Source organism: Salvelinus alpinus, chromosome 30 (assembly GCF_045679555.1).
Source record: "Salvelinus alpinus chromosome 30, SLU_Salpinus.1, whole genome shotgun sequence".
NCBI classification, from domain to species: domain Eukaryota; kingdom Metazoa; phylum Chordata; class Actinopteri; order Salmoniformes; family Salmonidae; genus Salvelinus; species Salvelinus alpinus.
In genome coordinates, this window is record NC_092115.1 from 43,406,850 (window position 1) to 43,430,364 (window position 23,515).

The window sequence follows — 23,515 nt, forward strand, 5'->3', positions numbered from 1 at the left end:
GTGTGCAATTCAGATAGGTGATTAGTTTACTTAAATAAAATTTCACTATCCTCATAGACATTTACCCCCATCAAATCCACCCACACAACATTTTCATCCAATGTAATTAAACGTGGCCTATAAGGTTCATTTTTTATGGATCTGGAAGCCTCGCAAAGAAGAATAATAATATTAGGTCACGTTGACATCTGAAGTTAATGACTCTTTTCTCATTGGTCCTAACAATTTGTTTACGTTTTTGCTAGAGCGAAACAGACCTCAAGACATTTGCATTTGTAATTAGATCCCCATTACTCTTCCTTGAGTCCAAAAATATGAAGGCACTTACATTACACATAAAACAAAATATAAAACTAGACATCATATAACATTATTACACCGCTCCATAGCTACAATACAAAATGTATAATACCACCATACAACAATATTACAATGTACAGTACCAGTCAAAAGTTTGGACACAGCTATTCCAGGGTTTTTCTTTACTTTTACTATTTTCTACATTGTAGAATAATAGTGAAGACGTCAAAACCATCAAATATGGAATCGTGTAGTAAGCAAAAAAGAGTTAAACAAATCAAAATATATATTACATTTGAGATTCTTCAAAGTAGCTGCCCTTTGCCTTGATGACAGCTTTGCACACTCTTGGCATTCTCTCAACCAGCTTCATGAGGTAGGCACCTGGAATGCATTTCAATTAACAGGTGTGCCTTGTTAAAAGTTAACTTTCCTTCATACATTTGAGCTTGTGACAAGGTAGGGGTGGTATACAGAAGATAGCCCTGTTGGGCAAAAGACCAAGTCCATATTATGGCAAGAACAGCTCAAATAAGCAAAGAGAAACGACAGTCTATCATTACTTTAAGACATGAAGGTCAGTCAATGTGGAAAATTTCAAGAACTTTGAAAGTTTCTTCAACTACAGTCGCAAAAACCATCAAGTTCTGTGATGAAACTGGCTCTCATGATGACCGACACAGGAAAGGAAGACCCAGAGTTACATCTGCTGCAGATAAGTTCATTAGAGTTAACTGCATCTCAGATTGCAGCCCAAATAAATGCTTCACAGAGTTCAAGTAACAGACCCATCTCAACATCAACTGTTCAGAGGAGACTGCATGAATCAGGCCTTCAAGGTCGAATTGCTGGAAATAAACCACTACTAAAGGACACCAATAATAATAAGAGACTTGCTTGGGCCAAGAAACACGAGCAATGAATATTAGACCGGTGGAAATCTGTCCTCTGGTCTGATGAGTCCCAATTTGAAATTTTTGGTTCCAATTGCCGTGTCTTTGTGAGACGTAGAGTAGGTGAATGGATGATCTCCGCATGTGTGGTTCCCACCGTGAAGCATGGAGGAGGAGGTGTGATGGTCTGGGGGTCTGATTTATTTAGAATTCAAGGCACACTTAACCAGCATGCCTACCACAACATTCTGCAGTGATATGCCATCCCATCTGGTTTGCGCATAGTGGGACTATCCTTTGATTTTCAACAGGACAATGACCCAACACACCTCGAGGCTGTGTGAGGGCTATTTGTGCTGCATCAGATGACCTGGCCTCTCCAATCACCTGACCTCAACCCAATTGAGATGGTTTGGGATGAGTTGGACCACAGAGTGAAGGAAAAGCATCCAACAAGTGTTCAGCATATGTGGGAACTCCTTCAAGACTGTTGGAAAAGCATTCCAGGTGAAGCTGGTTGAGAGCATGCCGAGAGTGTACAAAGCTGTCATCAAGGCAAAGGGTGGCTACTTTGAAGAATCTGAAATATAAAATATATTTTATTTTGTTTAACACTTTTTTGCTTACTCCATGATTCCATTTGTGTTATTTCATCGTTTTGATGTCTTCACTGTTATTCTACAATGTAAAAAATAAAGAAAAGCCCTTGAATGAGTAGGTGTTCTAAAACTTTTGACAGGTAGTGTAGATAGTCAGTTTTCTAGTTTTGTTAAGTAAAAGAAAGCAAAGCTGAAAGGCGATGCTCACAAGTTTATTTGTTCACAAAACAGTGAGCTAATGCTAGCTAGCTTGGTTGGTTGGCTGCTCATAAAATGTTCCATTATATGGGGACTTGATGGCTTTAATCCATACAGTTTCTTAAATAATGCACCATTGCTGCTTCCCTTTCCATACATGCTACCTAAAGGTACCTGGAGGACAGTGTTTGTAACCACTGAAGTAATGAATAATGAAGAATACACAGTGAATCTATTAGATCTACTGTATTATTTACACTATATATACAAAAGTATGTCGACACGCCTTCAAATTAGTGGTTTCGCGTATTTCAGACACACCCGTTGCCAACAGGTATATAAAATCGAGCACAAAGCCACACAATCTCCATAAATTAACATTGCCCGTAGAGTGGCCTGAGTGAAAAGCTCAGTGACTTTCAACGTGGCAACGTCATCAGATGCTACCTTTCCAACAAGTCAGTTTGTCAAATTTCTGCCCTGCTAGAGCTGCCCCGGTTGTCTGTAAGTGCTGTTATTGTGAAGTGGAAACAAAGGCTCACCAAGGTGGTCGGCCACACAAGCTCACAGAACGGGACCGCCGAGTGCTGAAACATGTAGTGTGTAAAAATCGTCTGTCCTCGGTTGCAACTCACTGCCGAGTTCCAAACTGTCTCTGGAAGCAATGTCAGCACAAGAACTGTTCGTTGGGAGCTTCATGAAATGGGTTTCCATGGCCGAGCAGCCGTACACAAGCCAAAGACCACCATGCACAATGCCAAGTGTAGGCTAGAGTGGTGTAAAGCTCCCCGCCTTTGGACTCTGGAGTGGTGAATCACGCTTCACCATCTGTTAGTCCGACAGACTTATCTGGTTTGACGGATGCCAGGGGAACTCTACCTGCCCGAACGCATAGTGCCAACTGTAAAGTTTGCTGGAGACAATTGTACGTGTAAGTGCATTGACCCTACAACTCATTTACGGCCCTGCAACTTTGACATCACTGCCTAAATACTGTTAATGTTAAGGTCGTGAGATGAATCCTTGTCTGGGACAATTTAAGGATATTTAATATTATGGTTGTGGTGTAGATCCATTTACTCTGTTGTTCGTCTTTAAAACTACAGCCATATACAAATACATGGTCGGACAGTAGGCCGCGGGGACTTTGAATACGTGTGACTTATCTTTCCAGTTTTCCATACTGTATGTATTATAATGTGTTGTGTTTGTGTATTTGTATGCTGGCATCATGAAATCAATTTCCTTGTACAGAGTTTACAAAACATGAAGAACACCTGCTCTTTCCATGACATAGACTGACCAGGGGAAAGCTATGATCCCTTATTGATGTCACTTTGTTAAATCCACTTGAATCAGTTTAGATCAAGGGGAGGTGGTAGGTTACAGAATGATATTTAAGCCTTGAGACATGGATTGTGTATGTGTGCCATTGAATGGGAAAGACGAAAAAATGTAAGGGCCTTTCAATGGGGTATGATAGTAGGTGCCGGGCGCACCCGCTTGTGTCAAGAACTGCAACAACAGTTTCCTGTGTGTATGAAAAATGGTCCACCATCCAAAGGACGTCCAGCCAACTTCACACAACTGTGGGAAGCATTGGAGTCAACATGGGCCAGCATCCCTGTGGAACGCTTTCAACACCTTGTAGAGTCCATGCCCAGATGAACTGAGGGGGGGTGCAACTCAATATTAGCAAGGTGTTCCTTGTGTTTCGTATACTCAATGTAAATTGTCAATAAAGTACATTGTATCGTATCTACAACAATTTATCCCCCCTAAACTGCTAACTTTTCTCTCTGGTTTTAGAAAATCCCTCAATAGAGAAGTCCCCTGTCTTGCCACAGACTCTACAATCTGTAGCCTAATAGCAAAGCAAAGGATAAATACGTCTCATATAATATTAGCTGTAGTCTCTTATTTGCTGCAGGCTGACACTGAATTTAGGAGACTCAATTCACACACATTACCCACATATCAACTGATGTACATGAATGGTTCAAAATGAACATTGAGGGCAGTCATAAAGAAACTTTGAGGACAACCAGTTTCCAAGTCCTTTGACAGCATACATTGGGTTCAGATTAAAGACAAGGATAACTAAGAATGGGCATAAATTAAGAAGAAAACATTCTCACTCAAAAGTTTCCACACAAGATTGAATACTGAGACAGATGTTGCTTTTCAATTTCTCTATCGATCTCTCCCGAACTCATACACTCCACCTTGTGATTTAAAAGGAATGGAGTGGTGTAAGGAAAATGGTGGAAAATTCCTAGGGATGTTCTTCCCTCAATCCAACACTTTCAAATACATGAGGGGGAGTGAACAAGTGCACACTTCTAGGTGAAGGGTAGAGAATCAGGACACGTATACATTTCATATTCCGGTGACATAATACCTCGCACCATTTTCTTCTGATACCTCCTCCTTTTGGCCCACATAGTTACCGCTCTGCCATTCTCCCTCCTTGGTAAGATAATAACAAAATAATACACAGTGTAGATATAGAACTTGCTGATATCATCTATATCATAGAATAATTAAAGGTAGATAACTACAACTTGCTATGGCCTATGGAGTGCAGACAAAGGGGTCACGCTACCTGTTGAAGACACTGATCTCACTCTTTAAATTGGTCATTTAGCAGATTCTCTTATCCAGAGCAATTCGGGTTGAGTGCCTCGCTCAACATCGACAGATTTTTCACCTAGTCGGCTCGGTGAGAACCAAATCTGTTCGTTCGTATGTATTTTCAAACGCTTGCACAGGGGTCAACTATTTTGTGCCTGTCTTTAGCTTCAAGTGGCGAGATTGGTTTAATTAAGGTGCTTGATTTGATGAAACAAGTGCGACAGTTTTCCCACCATCGGGAACATTTACGAAGATGGTCCCTTCTGTCCTCAACACAAAACTTGGGCTTAGCGGCAAGAAGGTTGATCTATCATCGATAATAAAACATACGAAACCTGGAAGGCCATGGAGAGCCAGAGTGGAAGAGGCTATGTCTGAGGCCCTTACAGCTTGAAGACAGGGATTTGGAGACTGATTACAATAGGCCCCTGAAAAGGATGAAAATGCTGACTCTTCTGTTTTTCCTACAAAAAAGTATTATACATATAAACTTGTATTGTGTAGTAATACCTTGTATTGTGTAGTAATACAGTGGGGCAAAAAAGTTTTTAGTCAGCCACCAATTGTGCAAGTTCTCCCACTTAAAAAGATGAGAGAGGCCTGTAATTTCCATCATAGGTACACTTCAACTATGACAGACAAAATGAGAAGAAAAAATCCAGAAAATCACATTGTAGGAGTTTTAATGAATTTATTTGCAAATTATGGTGGAAAATAAGTATTTGGTCAATAACAAAAGTTTCTCAATACTTTGTTATATACCCTTTGTTGGCAATGACAGAGGTCAAACGTTTTCTGTAAGTCTTCACAAGGTTTTCACACACTGTTGCTGGTATTTTGGCCCATTCCTCCATGCAGATCTCCTCTAGAGCAGTGATGTTTTGGGGCTGTTGCTGGGCAACACGGACTTTCAACTCCCTCCAAAGATTTTCTATGGGGTTGAGATCTGGAGACTGGCTAGGCCACTCCAGGACCTTGAAATGCTTCTTACAAAGCCACTCCTTCGTTGCCCGGGCGGTGTGTTTGGGATCATTGTCATGCTGAAAGACCCAGCCACGTTTCATCTTCAATACCCTTGCTGATGGAAGTAGGTTTTCACTCAAAATCTCACGATACATTGCCCCATTCATTCTTTCCTTTACACGGATCAGTTGTCCTGGTCCCTTTGCAGAAAAACAGCCACAAAGCATGATGTTTCCACCCCCATGCTTCACAGTAGGTATGGTGTTCTTTGGATGCAACTCAGCATTCTTTGTCCTCCAAACACGACGAGTGTTTCTATTTGTCCTCCAAACACGACAAAAAGTTATATTTTGGTTTCATCTGACCATATGACATTCTCCCTATCTTCTTCTGGATCATCCAAATGCTCTCTAGCAAACTTCAGACGGGCCTGGACATGTACTGGCTTAAGCAGGGGGACACGTCTGGCACTGCAGGATTTGAGTCCCTGGCGGCGTAGTGTTTTACTGATGGTAGGCTTTGTTACTTTGGTCCCAGCTCTCTGCAGGTCATTCACTAGGTCCCCCCGTGTGGTTCTGGGATTTTTACTCACCGTTCTTGTGATCATTTTGACCCCACGGGGTGAGATCTTGCGTGGAGCCCCAGATCGAGGGAGATTATCAGTGGTCTTGTATGTCTTCCATTTCCTAATGATTGCTCCCACAGTTGATTTCTTCAAACCAAGCTGCTTACCTATTGCAGATTCAGTCTTCCCAGCCTGGTGCAGGTCTACAATTTTGTTTCTGGTGTCCTTTGACAGCTCTTTGGTCTTGACCATAGTGGAGTTTGGAGTGTGACTGTTTGAGGTTGTGGACAGGTGTCTTTTATACTGATAACAAGTTCAAACAGGTGCCATTAATACAGGTAACGAGTGGAGGACAGAGGAGCCTCTTAAAGAAGAAGTTACAGGTCTGTGAGAGCCAGAAATCTTGCTTGTTTGTTATTGACCAAATACTTATTTTCCACCATAATTTGCAAATAAATTCATAAAAAATCCTACAATGTGATTTTCTGGATTTTTTTCTCTCATTTTGTCTGTCATAGTTGAAGTGTACCTATGATGAAAATTACAGGCCTCTCTCACCTTTTTAAGTGGGAGAACTTGCACAATTGGTGGCTGACTAAATACTTTTTTGCCCCACTGTATGTCGTACTTGACCATACAGCCTACTGACTATTTTTACCACTAATTTAGACAACTTTCTGCTTATAATTTCCAACATGTGGTAGACCATATTATAATTTCCAATATTTAGTAGGCCATTTGTTTGTCAACTATAGTTGGATACATGCAGTGGTGTAAAGTACTTAAGTAAAAATACTTTCAAGTACTACTTAAGTCGTTTTTTGGGGTATCTGTACTTAACTTTACTATTAAAAAAAATACTTTTACTTTTACTTCACCACATTCCTAAAGAAAATACTGTGCTTTTTACTCCATAAATTATCCCTGACACCCAAAAGTACTCATTTTGAATGCTTATCAGGACAGGAAAATGGACCATGTCACACACTTATCAAGAGATCTGATCTGGCCGACTCACTAAACGCAAATGCAGAATTTGTAAATGATGTCTGAGTTTTGGAGTGTGCCCCTGGCTATCGGGAAATGTTAAAAACAATAAAATGGTGCAGTCTACTTTGCCTAACATAAGGAATTTGAAGTGATTTATACTTTTACTTTTGATATTAAGGTATATTTTAGCAATTACATATACTTTTGATACCTAATTATATTTAGAACCAAATACTTTTAGACTTTTACTCAAGTAGTATTTTGACTTTGACTTTAACTTTTACTTGAGTAACTTTCTATTAAGGTGTTTATACTTTTACTCAAGTATCACAAACGGGTACTTTTTCCACCACTGGATACATGCAGCTTCTCTTCTATCATAACTTGTTGCTCTATAACACTAAATAAAGTAGTGCTCACCAGAATATCGACTTACATTGATAGAATGAATGCATTAGTAATCTAGTGGACACTTGTAAATTTGTCTGTTTCATTTAGGGACCGGGGAGAAAATGCAATAACTCCAAAACAGTGGAAAGATTGGTCCTGTGCAAAATGTCCAAATGTCATCAGTTTGATCGTTTTTAAGGAAATGAAATGCTGAGAAAATGATGAAACGCGTTTTTGATTAGACTTCAGTTCGTCTGCTTGCACAACAGTGTCATAGATAGCACATTACACACGCTTTTTCGAAAGAAATGCTGAAAAAAAAATCATATTTCTCCACTCCTGTTCCCAAGACAAAATTAACATTTGTATAATTTTACTGCAAGAACTGCCTAATTCTGTAGGAGTTAATATTATATTAAGCTATATTATTATATTAAGCAACATTTACCAGTATTTATGCTGCAGTAGTTTATGTGTCGGGGGGCTAGGGTCAGTTTGTTATATCTGGAGTACTTCTCCTGTCTTATCCGGTGTCCTGTGTGAATTTAAGTATGCTCTCTCTAATTCTCTCTTTCTCTCTTTCTTTCTCTCTCTCGGAGGACCTGAGCCCTAGGACCATGCCTCAGGACTACCTGGCATGATGACTCCTTGCTGTCCCCAGTCCATCTGGCCGTGCTGCTGCTCCAGTTTCAACTGTTCTGCCTGCGGCTATGGAACCCTGACCTGTTCACCGGACGTGCTACCTGTCCCTGACCTGCTGTTTTCAACTCTCTAGAGACCGCAGGAGTGGTAGAGATACTCTTAATGATCGCCTATGAAAAGCCAACTGACATTTACTCCTGAGGTGCTGACTTGCTGCACCCTCGACAACTACTGTGATTATTATTATTTGACCATGCTGGTCATTTATGAACATTTGAACATCTTGGCCATGTTCTGTTATAATCTCCACCCAGCACAGCCAGAAGAGGACTGGCCACCCCTCATAGCCTGGTTCTTCTCTAGGTTTCTTCCTAGGTTTTGGCCTTTCTAGGGAGTTTTTCCTAGCCACCGGGTTTTAGGCTGGGTTTCTGTACAGCACTTTGAGATATCAGCTGATGTAAGAAGGGCTATATAAATACATTTGATTTGATTTGATGTGAGAGGTTATAGGCCTATAGTCAGTGTCCATATTTCCGTTACTGTTCCATTTAACCCATATGAACTCAAATGAGGAATATTACTTTTATTCAAGGATACAGGGATACTCATGAGCAGGATATCAAAGGTGAATGTAAAAAGCTTTTCCCGAATAAGACCTTAAGCGGGGTATGCACTACTACACAAAATACTGTGTGCATATAAATGTGGTCATTGAGGCAATTTAGTGTTGACCTACAGACCTTATATAGTAAAACTACTAAAACTGTTCTGTGTTTTGGCCCAGAATGATAGTTCTACACAACCTTGACCACTGCTATCAAGGTGTCCCAAGAATTACACAATGCCTTCACATAACAAACCTGACCAGATTTACAGGTGCTATATCCACATTTTTATGGCGAGAGAGTAGGACATTTTTATGAATTGGCAACTTTGTGGTACAACTGTTTATTAGAAACAATAAATACGTAGCAAAATCAGGAGCCCATGTTGTATTATAACCATGTAGAGTTAAAGTTTGTGTCTGAGGTCATGCATAAGCTGTTGTCTTACTGTAATCGGGATATTTTCAACAAACCTTTACTTGGCGATACTCTCTTTGTTATTGGTTCGAAAGGTTCCAGTGTATTAAGGAGACCCCTGGAGTAGGGTAGCACACTTCTGTGTCTAGTTGCAAGTGGAACTAAAAAAAACAGAGAATATTCTGAAAAATATTATATCCACGTTTTGCATAGATTGAGAAACGCCTCTTGCACGTGTATAGATCTTTGTTTTGGTCGCACTGTGTGACATGCTGTCAGCCGTGGCCACGTCGCATAGAAACGACTAGTTCCTGCAAAGATGTTGGGAAATGCAAGATGTCTGGCAGCTAAAATCGGGAGGCAACTCCTCACTTGGTGCAAAAAGTGGATTTAATATCTTTCTGAATATTCTCCGTTTTTTGGAGTACCACCGTCAACTGGACACGGACGTTTATAAGAGACAAGTTTCTTACAAATCAAGAACAAAGAAAGTATCGCCAAGAAAAACGCTTTTCAATTCCTCTGCTGTAACAGGTATGGAAGTACGGAGTACATTATTTCATACCCCATTACAAACTGTAGCTGCTTGAATTAGTGGTCTGAAGGGTAGACAGGCTTTTTGTCAACCAGGACCACTTCTCCACTGGAGACCACAGCAGTCTGTGTAGTCTTCCTCTGAGCAGCAGCAACATCTCTCCCTGAAAAACACCACGGAAACAGATAAGAACAGAACCTGGGTCATATTCACAATCACAAAGCATCTGAACGTAGAAGTGTTGATCTAGGATCAGTTGTCTGTTAAATCATAATGATCAAGAATATAGACAGGGAAGATCTGATTCTAGATCAGCACTCCTACTCTGAGACACTTTAAATATGGGTCATGGTGCCCAAGCAAGGCCTTTATAAAGGGAGAACCACTACCTACTTTGCCTGTTGCATTTCGGTTCACAGGAGACCCCTGGAGTAGGGTAACACACAGATGTACTACAGTGGATGAAAATCTGGCAAGAGAGTACAGAATAAAATAAGTTAGTGAAAAGTAAATAGTATTTCAAATGAAGTTTCTATTATAAAAAAAGCTAGCCAATTACCCGCTCTTTCTGGGGAGACAGAGTGTGATCCACAAAGGTGAACATCTCGAGGGTAAAGCGTTTGTAGTGGTTGGGGTACAGAAGGCCAGAGGAACGTTCCACAGGAACCATGGTGGTCAGGTAATTATCATTCGGGTAGGAACAACTGGAAAGAGAGAGAGGAGAAATAGGTAGTTCATGTTGCAACATTTCATCCCTTCCTGTCCAAAGCACTTTACACTGAGTGGACAAAACATTAGGAACAACCGCTCTTTCCATGGCATAGACTTACCCCAAATTAAATCAAATTGCATTGGTCACATACACATGGTTAGCAGATGTTAATGCGAGTGTAGAGAAATGCTTGTGCTTCTAGTTCCGACTAATGCAGTAATATCTAACAAGTAATCTACACACAAATGTAAGGGATGAATAAGAATATGTACATATAATAATATGGATGAGCGATGGCCGTGCGGCATAGGCAAGATGCAGTAGATGGTATAGAACAGTATATACATATGAGATGGGTAATGTAGGATATGTAAACATTATTAAAGTGGCGTTATTTAAAGTGACTAGTGATACCTTTAATAAGTCCATTTATTAAAGTGGCTAGAGATGAGTCACTATGTTGGCAGCAGCCTCTCTATGTTAGTGATGGCTGTTTAAGTGAGAGGTTGTTTTCCTGACACCACACTCCGAGGGCCCTCACCTCCTCCCTGTAGGCCGTCTCGTCATTGTTGGTAATCAAGCCTACCACTGTAGTTTTGTCTGCAAACTTGAGGATTGAGTTGTAAGTGCGCATGGCCACGCAGACATGGGTGAACAGGGAGTACAGGAGAGGGCTGAGAACGCACCCTTGTGGGGCCCCAGTGTTGAGGATCAGCGGGGTTGTGATGTTGTTTCCTACCTTCTCCACCTGGGGGCGGCCCGTCAAAGTCCAGGACCCAGTTGCACAGGGCGGGGTCGAGACCCAGGGTCTCGAGCTTAATGACAGGTTTGGAGGGTACTATGGTGTTAAATGCTGAGCTGTACCAGGTGAATCCAGGTGAAAGCTATGATCCCTTATTGATGTTAAATCCACTTCAATCAGTGGAGATGGAGGGGAGGAGATGGGTTAAAGAAGGATGTTTAAGCCTTAAAACAACTGAGACATGGATTGTGTTCTCTTCCATGGGTGAATGGACAAAACAAAATGTTTAAGTGCCTTGGAACGGGATATAGTAGGTGCCAGGCGCACCGGTTTTAGTGTGTCATGAACTGCAACGATGCTACATTTTTCACGCTCAACAGTTTCCCGTGTGTATCAAGAATGCTCCACCACCCAAAGGACACTAAGCCAACTTGACACAACTGTGGGAAGCATTGGAGTCAACATGGGCCAGCATCCATGTTGAACGCTTTCGACACCTTGCCGACGAATTGAGGCTGTTCTGAGGGCAAAAGGGGGTGCAAATCAATATTAGGATGGTGTTCCTAATGTTTTGTACCCTCAGTGTATATATATAATTCAAAATACATAGTGGTACATGATGCCTTCTGATGTCACATAACGAAGAGATCTCAAACATATTGTTCAAAATACATACAGTATGAGTAAAAAGAGCAAGTCATATAATCAGGGAGCAGCAAGCATGGAAATCAGGTGGATAGTACTGTAGTTACTCACTCTTCAATGATGAGATCCCACTGGGGCATGCTGACAGGGCTGGGGGCAGAGGTGGTCCAGCAGTGCTCCAGCATCAGGAACAGGTTGGGATCCTTCCTCTCCAGGATGCGAACCTCAACGTTCACAGGCTGCCTCAAGACTTTAGTGATAGGGTAGTCTTCCTCAGTGTAATACAATGTGAAGGATCTCGACTCTGGAAGTCAGACAGGATTGGAAAAACTTTAGTAAAAGTCAATCAAATAAAAAACATTTAAAATCACTTCATGCGTTCAAATATTACATATTGACACAGAACAAGCCTGAAATTAAATGCACGTTACCGTCATTACATCCCTTGGTGTCGCATGTTCCTTTGGCCAGTCTGAGTTCCACTCTGAGGGGTCCCGGAGCAGCAACAGAAGCGGGTGCAGGAACAGTGTTCACCTCAATAACCAGAGCCTGTACTGCAGTGGCAGAGTACTTACACTGGAACAGCAGCCTAGATAGGGAGAAAAAAAGCAGTGATACGATAGGATCTTTAAGCATACTGTATCACTACTTTATGGGCTAAATCTAAGTGCTTACACGCCTGTGATGTTCTGAATTCCCTCTGGGGAATCAACAAAGTAAATTCAATCGCGCAGAGAGAAGACTCACTCAAAATGGCTGTCCCTGGTGATAGAGCCTCGAGGTCCCATCCCCACGTTATAGGAAGATGCCATCCTGTTCTCATAAACCACATAACCACTCTCCTCCTGCAGGGGAGAGTCCACAGTTAATACTGAGCCAGTGTATTACATTTATATTATCTCTACTCTACTCACCTTTAGAGTGGTGCCACAGGCAGTGACAGGGAACTGGTATATGGCGAAGGCTGAAGTGATGCCAACAGGACTGCAGGTGCTGTCATTTCCCCCCAACAGACTGATGGAATCAATGTCTATTTTGGGCCAAGTGGCATCCCTGGCCACAACCACCACAAATTGAGCATCCTTGGTACACTGCACAGTCACTGGGGAAAGAGAGGGAAAAGTCAATGTTTTGAGCATTACAATATTATCTGAGCATTACAAGACAGAAACTATATCAGACACCCACCTGCCTTCCCATAGTAGCACTGCTGTCCATTGAAGCAGCAGTCGATAGCCTGACATTGAGATGGAGTAATATCTGGGGTTCCACATTGCACTGTATCCCGAACCTGTACTTGACATCTCTGATCTGGAGTTGTGGTTGCTGCTGGCCACTGGGACTCTGGCCGCTGGGGAGTCTGCAGCTGTGGCCCCTGGATCACTGGCCTCTGAGGAGTCTGCTGCTGTGGCCACTGGAGCACTGGCCTATGGGGAGTCTGTTGCTGTGGCCCATGTGGCTCTTGCCTCTGGGGAGTCTGCTGCTGTGGCCACTGGGGCTCTGGCCTTTGGGGAGTCTGTAACTGTGGCCTCTGGGGTTCTGGCCTCTGGGGAGTCTGCAGCTGTGGCCACTGGGGATCTGGCCTCTGTAGAGTCTGCAGCTGTGGCCCCTGGATCACTGGCCTCTGAGGGTACTGCTGCTGTGGCCACTGGAGCTCTGGCCTATGGGGAGTCTGCTGCTGTGGCCACTGGGGCTCTGGCCTTTGGGGACTCTGTAACTGTGGCCTCTGGGGTTCTGGCCTCTGGGGATTCTGCAGCTGTGGCCACTGGATCACTGGGCTCTGAGGAGTCTGCTGCTGTGGCCACTGGAGCGCTGGTCTCTGGGGAGTCTGTTGCTGTGGCCACTGGTGCTCTGGCCTCTGAGGGTACTGCTGCTGTGGCCACTGGAGCTCTGGCCTCTGAGGAGTCTGCTGCTGTGGCCACTGGTGCTCTGGCCTCTGAGGAGTCTGCTGCTGTGGTCTCTGGGGTTCTGGACTCTGGGGAGTCTGCAGCTGTGGCCACTGGGGCTCTGGCCTCTGAGGAGTCTGCTGCTGTGGTCTCTGGGGCTCTGATCTCTGGGGAGTCTGCTGCTGTGGTCTCTGGGGCTCTGATCTCTGGGGAGTCTGCTGCTGTGGTCTCTGGGGCTCTGGCCTCTGAGGAGTCTGCTGCTGTGGTCTCTGGGGCTCTGATCTCTGGGGAGTCTGCTGCTGTGGTCTCTGGGGCTCTGGCCTCTGGGGAGTCTGCTGCTGTGGTCTCTGGGGCTCTGGCCTCTGGGGAGTCTGCTGCTGTGGCCTCTGGGGTTCTGGCCTCTGGGGAGTCTGCAGCTGTGGCCACTGGAGCGCTGGTCTCTGGGGAGTCTGTTGCTGTGGCCACTGGTGCTCTGGCCTCTGCGGAGTCTGCAGCTGTGGCCCCTGGATCACTGGCCTCTGAGGAGTCTGCTGCTGTGGCCACTGGAGCGCTGGTCTCTGGGGAGTCTGTTGCTGTGGCCACTGGTGCTCTGGCCTCTGCGGAGTCTGCAGCTGTGGCCCCTGGATCACTGGCCTCTGAGGAGTCTGCTGCTGTGGCCACTGGAGCTCTGGCCTATGGGGAATCTGTAGCTGTGGCCACTGGGGCTCTGGCCTCTGGGGAGTCTGCTGCTGTGGCCACTGGTGCTCTGGCCTCTGGTGCTCTGGCCTCTGGGGCTCTGTTCTCTGGGGAGTCTGCTGCTGTGGCCTCTGGGGCTCTGGTCTCAGGGGAGTCTGTAGCTGTGGCCCCTGGGGCTCTGGTCTCTGGGATGTCTGCTGATTTGGCCTCTGGGGAGCCTGCTGCTGTGGCCCCTGGGACTCTTGTCTCTGGGGAGTCTGCTGCTGTGGCCTCTGGGGCTCTGGTCTCTGAGGAGTCTGCAGCTGTGGCCTCTGGGGTTCTGGTCTCTGAGAAGTATGCAGCTGTGGCATCTGGGGAGTCTGCAGCTGTGGCCTCTGGGGCTCTGGTCTCTGGAGAGTCTGTAGCTGTGGCCCCTGGGGCTCTGGTCTCTGGTGAGTCTGCAGCTGTGGCCTCTGGGTCTCTGGTCTCTGGGGAGTCAGCAGCTGTGGCCTCTGGGGCTCTGATCTCTGGTGAGTCTGCAGCTGTGGCCACTGGGGCTCTGGCCACTGGGGCTGCCTAGGCGTAGAGGTTGTAATTTGGGGTTGGGGGTTGTTGTTTGAAGGAAACCTCAAGTTAGGCTGTGCATCAGCACAACATGCAAACACTACCAACAACACAAACCCAAAGGAACACCACCTCACTGCCATACCTGCTCAATAAGATATAAGCTATCTTCAATAATACAGGTATGTGCAATATTGCCTATACAACCTATACTATCTAATACAGATTTATACCTGAGTATGATAGAATGCTAGAAACTGCCTCCTGTATTCAAAATGAATCCCTTTCCAACCCTGTGCAATTAAATGGTCAGCACCGTATTTGCTAGACTAGAGTCACTGGACTTATCCAGAAATAACCCCTAGTAGTTTGTGAAAATAAGAGTACAATACAAGTTGCAAAAATAGATCGCAACAAGGAAACAAAAACCTGCTTCAGTGCAGAAAAATTGTTCAACCTCCATTAGGAAGAACACAGCTTATATACCCTGAGATATATGATGTAATACATCACTATGTGTGTGCGTGTTCCTGTGTGTCCTCAGTCCTTGTACTACGACCTTTAGCGAGACCCTGACGCAAATTCCTATCATGTGCGAACACAGGGGCGCAACTTTGGTTTTAGAAGTGGGGGGACATAACTTTGCGGGTGTCTGGGTGTCCTCAAACTTTGGGGGGCATCTAAAGCTTGTTTCCTGCATTTCTACACGAATATAATATGACCCTTCTAGCTGTCTCTATTTAGAACAACAAAAAGTAAGCAAAAATGCCCACAGTCGTCAAGCTAGGTAAGAGATTGTGTTTAAATATGCTTCATTAACAAGACTGAACTAGGTCTTTGATCATTTAATATTGTGTTGCACCTTTAACCAATCGCCTAACAAATGAACAACTCTTACAGATAAAGTACCAAGACAACTTTTGATCGTCTTTATTAAGACTCCCTCTACATCAAATGTCAGCCAGACCGCCCAGCCAACCCGAGCCGCCTGCACACCCGATCGCCACCAGTCTAGTCAACAACTCAACTCTCTCCCCAACACAACTTCCTTCCCGTCTCTTTTTATATGTCTCAAGGGAAAGTTTTAGAAAACAAAAAGCTTAATATTAAAAACACATACACCTACACATTAACGCGTAGAAACACTACATCCTCCATATAATTCGTATCATCGGCCTAATAGTACTGTAGAGGTATTTTTACTTGCACACAATATAGCTGGGTCGCCCCGTCCTGTCCCTAGGGGTCCACGGCCCTGCAGAGCCCCAACCCAACACACCCCTCTCAGCTTTAGGATCTTAGTGAAACATTCCTTATTGGTTTCAGGTGTGTTAGGCCAAGGCCAGCGTGACAACCAACAGTACGGCAGACCCCCAGGGCCAGGACTGAGCAGCCCAGCAGCTAGGGATTGCCTAAATAGATAACTCCCATGACGTGGGCATGTTTTCAATACAGTCTCCTTTTGTTGTACAGTATTCCATATAAGGCATCCACACCTTATGAAAGTTGCACAGTTCATCTTGTAATAAATCTAATCTAGTGATACATCACTTCCCATTTTTTCCATTCATTGTGGGAGGATAACCAACCTTCCAATTAATGGCAAATACATTTCTTAGCCGCTATAAATGCTAGGTTACACAGTTTCTTCCGATAACAGTCTCCAGTATAACAATGTTCAAGCAAACAAAAACAGGGAGAAGGGAGAATCTGTAGACCTGCTGAGATAAAGGAACATACTCTTTGCCAGAATTCAGCCAGTCTTCACAAGACCATAACGTATGAAAATATGTCCCCTTTTTGTGTTTTACACCTCTAGCAGAAGAATTCAACTTCTATGTACATGATATTCAGTTTCACTGGCATGTGTACATGATATTCAGTTTCACTGGCATGTAATACATTCTATGGATGGTCTTAAACTGCAGTAATTTATGTCTGAGATTATATGAACATGACTGGGCATTCAAACATATCTGTATTCATTCATCATCATCAATAGTGTCTCCCAGGTCTTCCTCACATTTTTGTTTTACATGTTGTGTGTCATCGGGAAAAGCCTCCATCAACCCTTGATGCAGTTTGGAAAGCAACTTTAGAGTTTTGTCAGACTGCCTTAAAATAGTTTCAATCTTTGAAGCTTCTTGCTTGTCAAGTGTTTGCTGCAGAGAGAGAATAAAGTGTTGAACAGTGCATTCGGAAAGTATTCAGACCTCTTGACTTTTTCTACATTTTGTTACGTTACAGCCTTATTCTAAAATTGATTAAATTATTTTCCCCCTCATCAATCTACACACAATACCCCATAATGACGAAGCAAAAACAGTTTTTGATCATTTTTATCAAATGTATCATATTTAAAAACTGAAATTTCACATTTACATAAGTATTCAGACCCTTTACTAAGTACTTTGTTGAAGCACCTTTGGCAGCGATTACAGCCTTGAATCTTCTTGGGTATGAAGCTACAAGCTTGGCACACTTGTATTTGGGGAGTTTCTCCCATTCTCTTCTGCAGATCCTCTCAAACTCTGTCAGGTTAGATGGGGAGTGTCGCTGCACAACTGTTTTCAGGTCTTTGGCTGGGCCACTCAAGGACATTCAGACACTTGTCCCGAAACCACTCCTGTGTTGTCTTGGCTATGTGCTTAGGGTCGTTGTCCTGATGGAAGGTGAACCTTCGCCCCAGTCTGAGGTCCTGAGCGCTTTGGAGCAGGTTTTCATCAAGGATCTCTCTGTACTTTGCTCCGTTCACCTTTCCCTCGATCCTGACTAGTCTCCCAGTACCTGCCGCTGAAAAACATCCCCACAGCATGAAGCTGCCACCACCATGCTTCACCGTAGGGATGGTGCCAGGTTTCCTCCTGAAGTGATGCTTGGCATTCAGGCCAAAGCATTCAATCTTGGTTTCTCATGGTCTGAGTCCTTTAGGTGCCTTTTGGCAAACTTCAAGTGGACTGTCACATACCTTTTATTGAGGAATGGCTTCCCTCTGGCCGCTCTACAATAAAGGCCTGATTGGTGGAGTGCTGCAGAGATTGTTGTCCTTCTGGAAGGTTCTCCCATCTCCACAGAGGAACTCTGGAGCTCTGTCAGAATGCCCATCGGGTTCTTGGTCACCTCCCCCGATTGCTCAGTTTGGCTTGGCGACCAGCTCTAGGAAGAGTCTTGGTGGTTCCAAACTTCTTCCATTTAAGACCTTTGTTCTTGGGGACCTTCAATGCTGTAGAAATGTTTTTGGTACCCTGCCAAAGACCTGTGCCTCGACACAACCATGTCTCGGAGTTCTACGGACAAGTCCTTCGACCTCATGGCTTAGTTTTTGCTCTGACATGCACTGTCAACTGTTGGACCTTATATAGACAGGTGTGTGCCTTTCCAAATTGTTTTGAATCAATTGAATGTACCACAGTTGGATTCCAATCAAGTTGAAGAAACATCTCAGGGATGATCAATGGAAACAGGATGCACCTGAGCTCAATTTTGAGTCTCAAAGCAAAGGGTCTGAATACTTATGTAAATAAGGTATTTACGTTTTGCTTAAATTTCAACAAAATCTGTTTTCACTTTGTCATTATGGGGTGTTGTGTGTAGATTGTTTTTGTTTTATTTAAACCATTTTGGAATAAGGTTGTGAAGTAACGACGTGTGGAAAAGGTCAAGGGGTCTGAACATTTTCAGAATGCCCTGTATCTGCAAAAGGTCACCTCTGCACCGTCAGACTGGTCTTCCCTGGCTGTCTGACCCTGATGAGACCCCTGTCACCATCTGATCCTGCTCAGATGTATTATGACAAAGAATTACCTTGGTGTACATTTATACATTATATTATCCAAGAATATAAATGGTTTAATAATTCAAATGACCTTCATTCCCAGATCCCAGACTGTACCCATCAATTCAAGACGGAACTTTGTATTAATTCACTGATTGTTATAATACACTGCAAAATTCACCTGAGCTCCGTAGACTGGTCTTCCCTGGCTGTCTGACCCTGCAGAGACTCCTGTCACCACCTGATCCATCTGACATGATGAGCATAGTGTTGTGTACTGACTGTGCACCATGACAGTGAAGCATGCAGAGCTGTATATACCATGTCACTGTGAAAAGTAGGGAATTAGCCAGGGAAACGGACAGATCAATAAGGTTACGTTGCTATACTGACTCATAAAAACTAAATAGTTTGGCCACTGGTTTCATCGTTTGATTCAGGTCTAGTGTGATTGAGACAAAATAATAGCTATAGCTAATGAGCTAGCTAGCTAACATTAGCCAAGCTCTAGCTAATGGTACATCATCAAATTTACTTCTGTTGAAATGGTACAAAACAAAGCCTAAACATTTCCATACACACAACAGCTTTTAGATACTGCTACCTGACAGAAAGCTAAAGGCTAGCTAGAGCTTAACTGGCTGTGGTAGCTACTAGCTAGCTAACTAGCTGCTAGTAGTTCATTCACTTCAGTCGAGAGGGGATAAAACATTAGCGAACTTCACATGACAGTTACACTACAAGTGTCACGTTCTGACCATAGTTCTTGTGTGTTTTGCTTGTTTTAGTGTTGGTCAGGACGTGAGCTGGGTGGGCATTCTATGTTGTGTGTCTAGTTTGTCTGTTTCTATGTTTGGCCTAATATGGTCCTCAATCAGAGGCAGGTGTTTTGTGTTGTCTCTGATTGGGAATCATATATAGGTGGCTTGTTTTGTGTTGGGGTTTGTGGGTGGTTGTTTCCTGTCTTTGTGTTTTCTCTGCACCAGATAGGGCTGTATCGGTTTGCCACATTTTGTTATTTTGTATCGTTGTAAGTGTTCACTGTTTCGTTTTATTAAACATGTTGAGCACTGGCTACGCTGCGTGTTGGTCCGATCCCTGTTACACCCTCTCTTCTCGTGAAGAGGAGGAAGGCTGCCATTACAACAAGCTCAGCACCATTTTTTCTGTCAAACAGCAGTTACCTTGCCAGCTAGATCAGTCAACTAAAGAGTAACCAGTTTCTGCTCTGCTTGCTTTTACAACTTGGTGGAAGAGTGCAACACATACACACTGAACTATGCGCAACACAGACAGCAGCTGCCTATGTACATCTCTCCCGTGCTGGTCCTATACGCCAGCCTTTCAGAAGCTTTGCCTTCACATAGCCTGTCCTCACGCTCTGTGGTGTCTGTGTGGTCCTAAATCCGGCCTGCTGAAAACGGAAAACAGCCTACCCGACCGCTCTGAGGCATCTGCATGGTCATAAAGTACACCTGGGCTGCGTTTTGTATCACAGTGCAATGATTAAACTGGGGGAGGGGACAAAAATGCAATTTCAGAATGTGGGGGGGGGGTCATGTCCCCCCTGTCCCCCCCGTCCCCAGTGAAAGTTGCACCCCTGTGGTCTCCCGGGTGGCGCAGTGGTCTAGGGCACTGCATCGCAGTGCTAACTGCGCCACCAGAGTCTCTGGGTTCGCGCCCAGGCTGGGCTGGGTTCGCGCCCAGGCTCTGTCGCAGCCGGCCGCAACCGGGAGATCCGTGGGGCGACGCACAATTGGCATAGCGTCGTCCGGGTTAGGGAGGGTTTGGCCGGTAGGGATATCCTTGTCTCAGTATGTAAAAAAAAAAAAAAAAAAAAGTAATAAAATGTATGCACTCTACTGTAAGTCGCTCTGGATAAGAGCGTCTGCTCTTGGCCGGTAGGGATATCCTTGTCTCAGTATGTAAAAATGTAATAAAATGTATGCACTCTACTGTAAGTCGCTCTGGATAAGAGCGTCTGCTAAATGACTAAAATGTAAATGTAAAATGTCTGTGCGAACAAGAGAAATGTAAAACCATTCCAAATAATCAGTCGACACCTTGAGTGTGTGTCTGGAGACTACAGAATTGGCTAGTATGTGAATCATGTTGGTTACCGAGACTGAATATGTTCTGTATTTTGACAGTCACACTCAATCTAAATATGAACATGAGTAACCACTTTTCCCATCCACAGTTTTTATGCGAGTAAAGTCATACAGTATAAAAGAAAAAACAAGACAGCTGTGATGGAAACAGGGAGTTTCGGTACAATTTTATAAATGCAGACACATCATTTGTTCATTCTACATGGTGTGATATCTTTTTGCCTATAAATTAATTATGCGAGAAATGGTGTTGGAAACACCTTTATGCTCAAATACTGATATAATAACCATCATATCGAAGTAAACTTGGAGTCACGCAATATGGTGTGTGGTCCTCCCACTAGGACTCGGGAAGCCATGCAGTTTATTTGTCTACAGTTGAAATAAAATATGATGAACTTCACAGGGTGGTGAAAGTGCGCAGTGATCTTGATGCTCCTTTCCAATAAATATCTGCGGTCTTATTCTGGTGACATGATCGATGCTTGACTGCTATTTGACAAATAAAAATATTCTTGCTCTAATCCATCTAATCTCATCATGTAGACTAGCCTACTAGCACAGCCTAAACCGCACTGTATCTGCCAGCTCTTGACTAGAGCCAGCGGCGATTTTAGCATGTATATCTTGGTGGGGTAAACAAAGAAAAATGTTTAGATGCATGCCAGCAAAGCCACAACACAACACAAGACTAAACAACACATGAATTGCACTATAACGGTGACAAACTGTGCCCACAAACTGCTAGGGCCTACATAAAGCTGTCTCAACAGCAGAGCTTTCTTTTCAACACCATGGAGTGAATCCGTACCACTGCTACACCTGGCTATCAGCGGAGCCTTGTCAAATCAAATCAAATTTTATTTGTCACATACACATGGTTAGCAGATGTTAATGCGAGTGTAGCGAAATGCTTGTGCTTCTAGTTCCGACAATGCAGTAATAACCAACAAGTAATCTAACCTAACAATTCCACAACTATTACCTTATACACACAAGTGTAAAGGGATAAAGAATATGTACATAAAGATATATGAATGAGTGATGGTACGGAACGGCATAGGCATGATGCAGTAGATGGTATAGTGTACAGTCTATACATATGAGATGAGTAATGTAGGGTATGTAAACATAAAGTGGCATAGTTTAAAGTGGCTAGTGATACATGTGTTACATAAAGATGGCAAGATGCAGTGGATGATATACAGTACAGTATATACATATACATATGAGATGAGTAATGTAGGGTATGTAAACATTATATTAAGTGGCATTGTTTAAAGTGGCTAGTGATACATTTTTACATAAATTTCCATAAATTCCCATTATTAAAGTGGCTGGAGTTGAGTCAGTATGTTGGCAGCGGCCACTAAATGTTAGTGGTGGCTGTTTAACAGTCTGATGGCCTTGAGATAGAAGCTGTTTTTCAGTCTCTCGGTCCCTGCTTTGATGCACCTGTACTGACCTCGCCTTCTGGATGATAGCGGGGTGAACAGGCAGTGGCTCGGGTGGTTGTTGTCCTTGATGATCTTTATGGCCTTCCTGTGACATCGGGTGGTGTAGGTGTCCTGGAGGGCTGGTAATTTGCCCCCGGTGATGCGTTGTGCAGACCTCACTACCCTCTGGAGAGCCTTACGGTTGTGGGCGGAGCAGTTGCCGTACCAGGCGGTGATACAGCCCGACAGGATGCTCTCGATTGTGCATCTGTAGAAGTTTGTGAGTGCTTTTGGTGACAAGCCGAATTTCTTCAGCCTCCTGAGGTTGAAGAGGCTCTGTTGCGCCTTCTTCACAACGCTGTCTGTGTGGGTGGACCAATTCAGTTTGTCCGTGATGTGTACACCGAGGAACTTAAAACTTTCCACCTTCTCCACTACTGTCCCGTCGATGTGGATAGGGGGGTGCTCCCTCCACAATCATCTCCTTTGTTTTGTTGACGTTGAGTGTGAGATTATTTTCCTGACACCACACTCCGAGGGCCCTCACCTCCTCCCTGTAGGCCATCTCGTCGTTGTTGGTAATCAAGCCTACCACTGTAGTGTCGTCCGCAAACTTGATGATTGAGTTGGAGGCGTGCATGGCCACGCAGTCGTGGGTGAACAGGGAGTACAGGAGAGGGCTCAGAACGCACCCTTGTGGGACCCCAGTGTTGAGGATCAGCGGGGTGGAGATGTTGTTACCTACCCTCACCACCTGGGGGCGGCCCGTCAGGAAGTCCAGGACCCAGTTGCACAGGGCGGGGTCGAGACCCAGGGTCTCGAGCTTGATGACGAGTTTGGAGGGTACTATGGTGTTAAATGCTGAGCTGTAGTCGATGAACAGCATTCTCACATAGGTATTCCTCTTGTCCAGATGGGTTAGGGCAGTGTGCAGTATGGTTGCGATTGCGTCGTCTGTGGACCTATTGGGTCGGTAAGCAAATTGGAGTGGGTCTAGGGTGTCAGGTAGGGTGGAGGTGATATGGTCCTTGACTAGTCTCTCAAAGCACTTCATGATGACAGAAGTGAGTGCTACGGTAGTCGTTTAGCTCAGTTACCTTAGCTTTCTTGGGAACAGGAACAATGGTGGCCCTCTTGAAGCATGTGGGAACAGTAGACTGGGATAAGGATTGATTGAATATGTCCTTAAACACACCAGCCAGCTGGTCTGCGCATGCTCTGAGGACGCGGCTGGGAATGCCGTCTGGGCCTGCAGCCTT

At 44.1% G+C, this 23,515-nt stretch overlaps 1 protein-coding gene across 1 annotated transcript; it reads right to left on the bottom strand.

Annotated features, from left to right (window-relative positions):
* Positions 1–9,043: 9,043 nt before the first annotated feature.
* On the bottom strand, positions 9,044–15,405 carry LOC139559971 (proteoglycan 4-like). The gene is made up of 8 exons (XM_071376470.1): positions 13,019–15,405; positions 12,745–12,932; positions 12,578–12,675; positions 12,262–12,419; positions 11,942–12,134; positions 10,291–10,435; positions 10,125–10,200; positions 9,044–9,894 (listed from the first exon to the last, which is right to left on the bottom strand). Exons 1-8 carry the CDS (start codon positions 15,075–15,077, stop codon positions 9,788–9,790), a joined length of 3,024 nt encoding a protein of 1,007 aa, XP_071232571.1. The 5' UTR covers positions 15,078–15,405; the 3' UTR covers positions 9,044–9,787.
* Between the last annotated feature and the right edge of the window lie 8,110 nt (positions 15,406–23,515).

Coding starts and splice junctions, on each gene's coding strand:
- LOC139559971 (XM_071376470.1), bottom strand. CDS start 15,077: ATGGCAGTGAGGTGGTGTTCCTTTGGGTTTGTGTTGTTGGTAGTGTTT. Junction 10,436..11,941: donor TGGGATCTCATCATTGAAGA/GTGAGTAACTAC, acceptor CTCTCTTTCCAG/TTGTTCCTACCCGAATGATA. Junction 9,895..10,124: donor ACCGAAATGCAACAGGCAAA/GTAGGTAGTGGT, acceptor GGTGTTTTTCAG/GGAGAGATGTTGCTGCTGCT.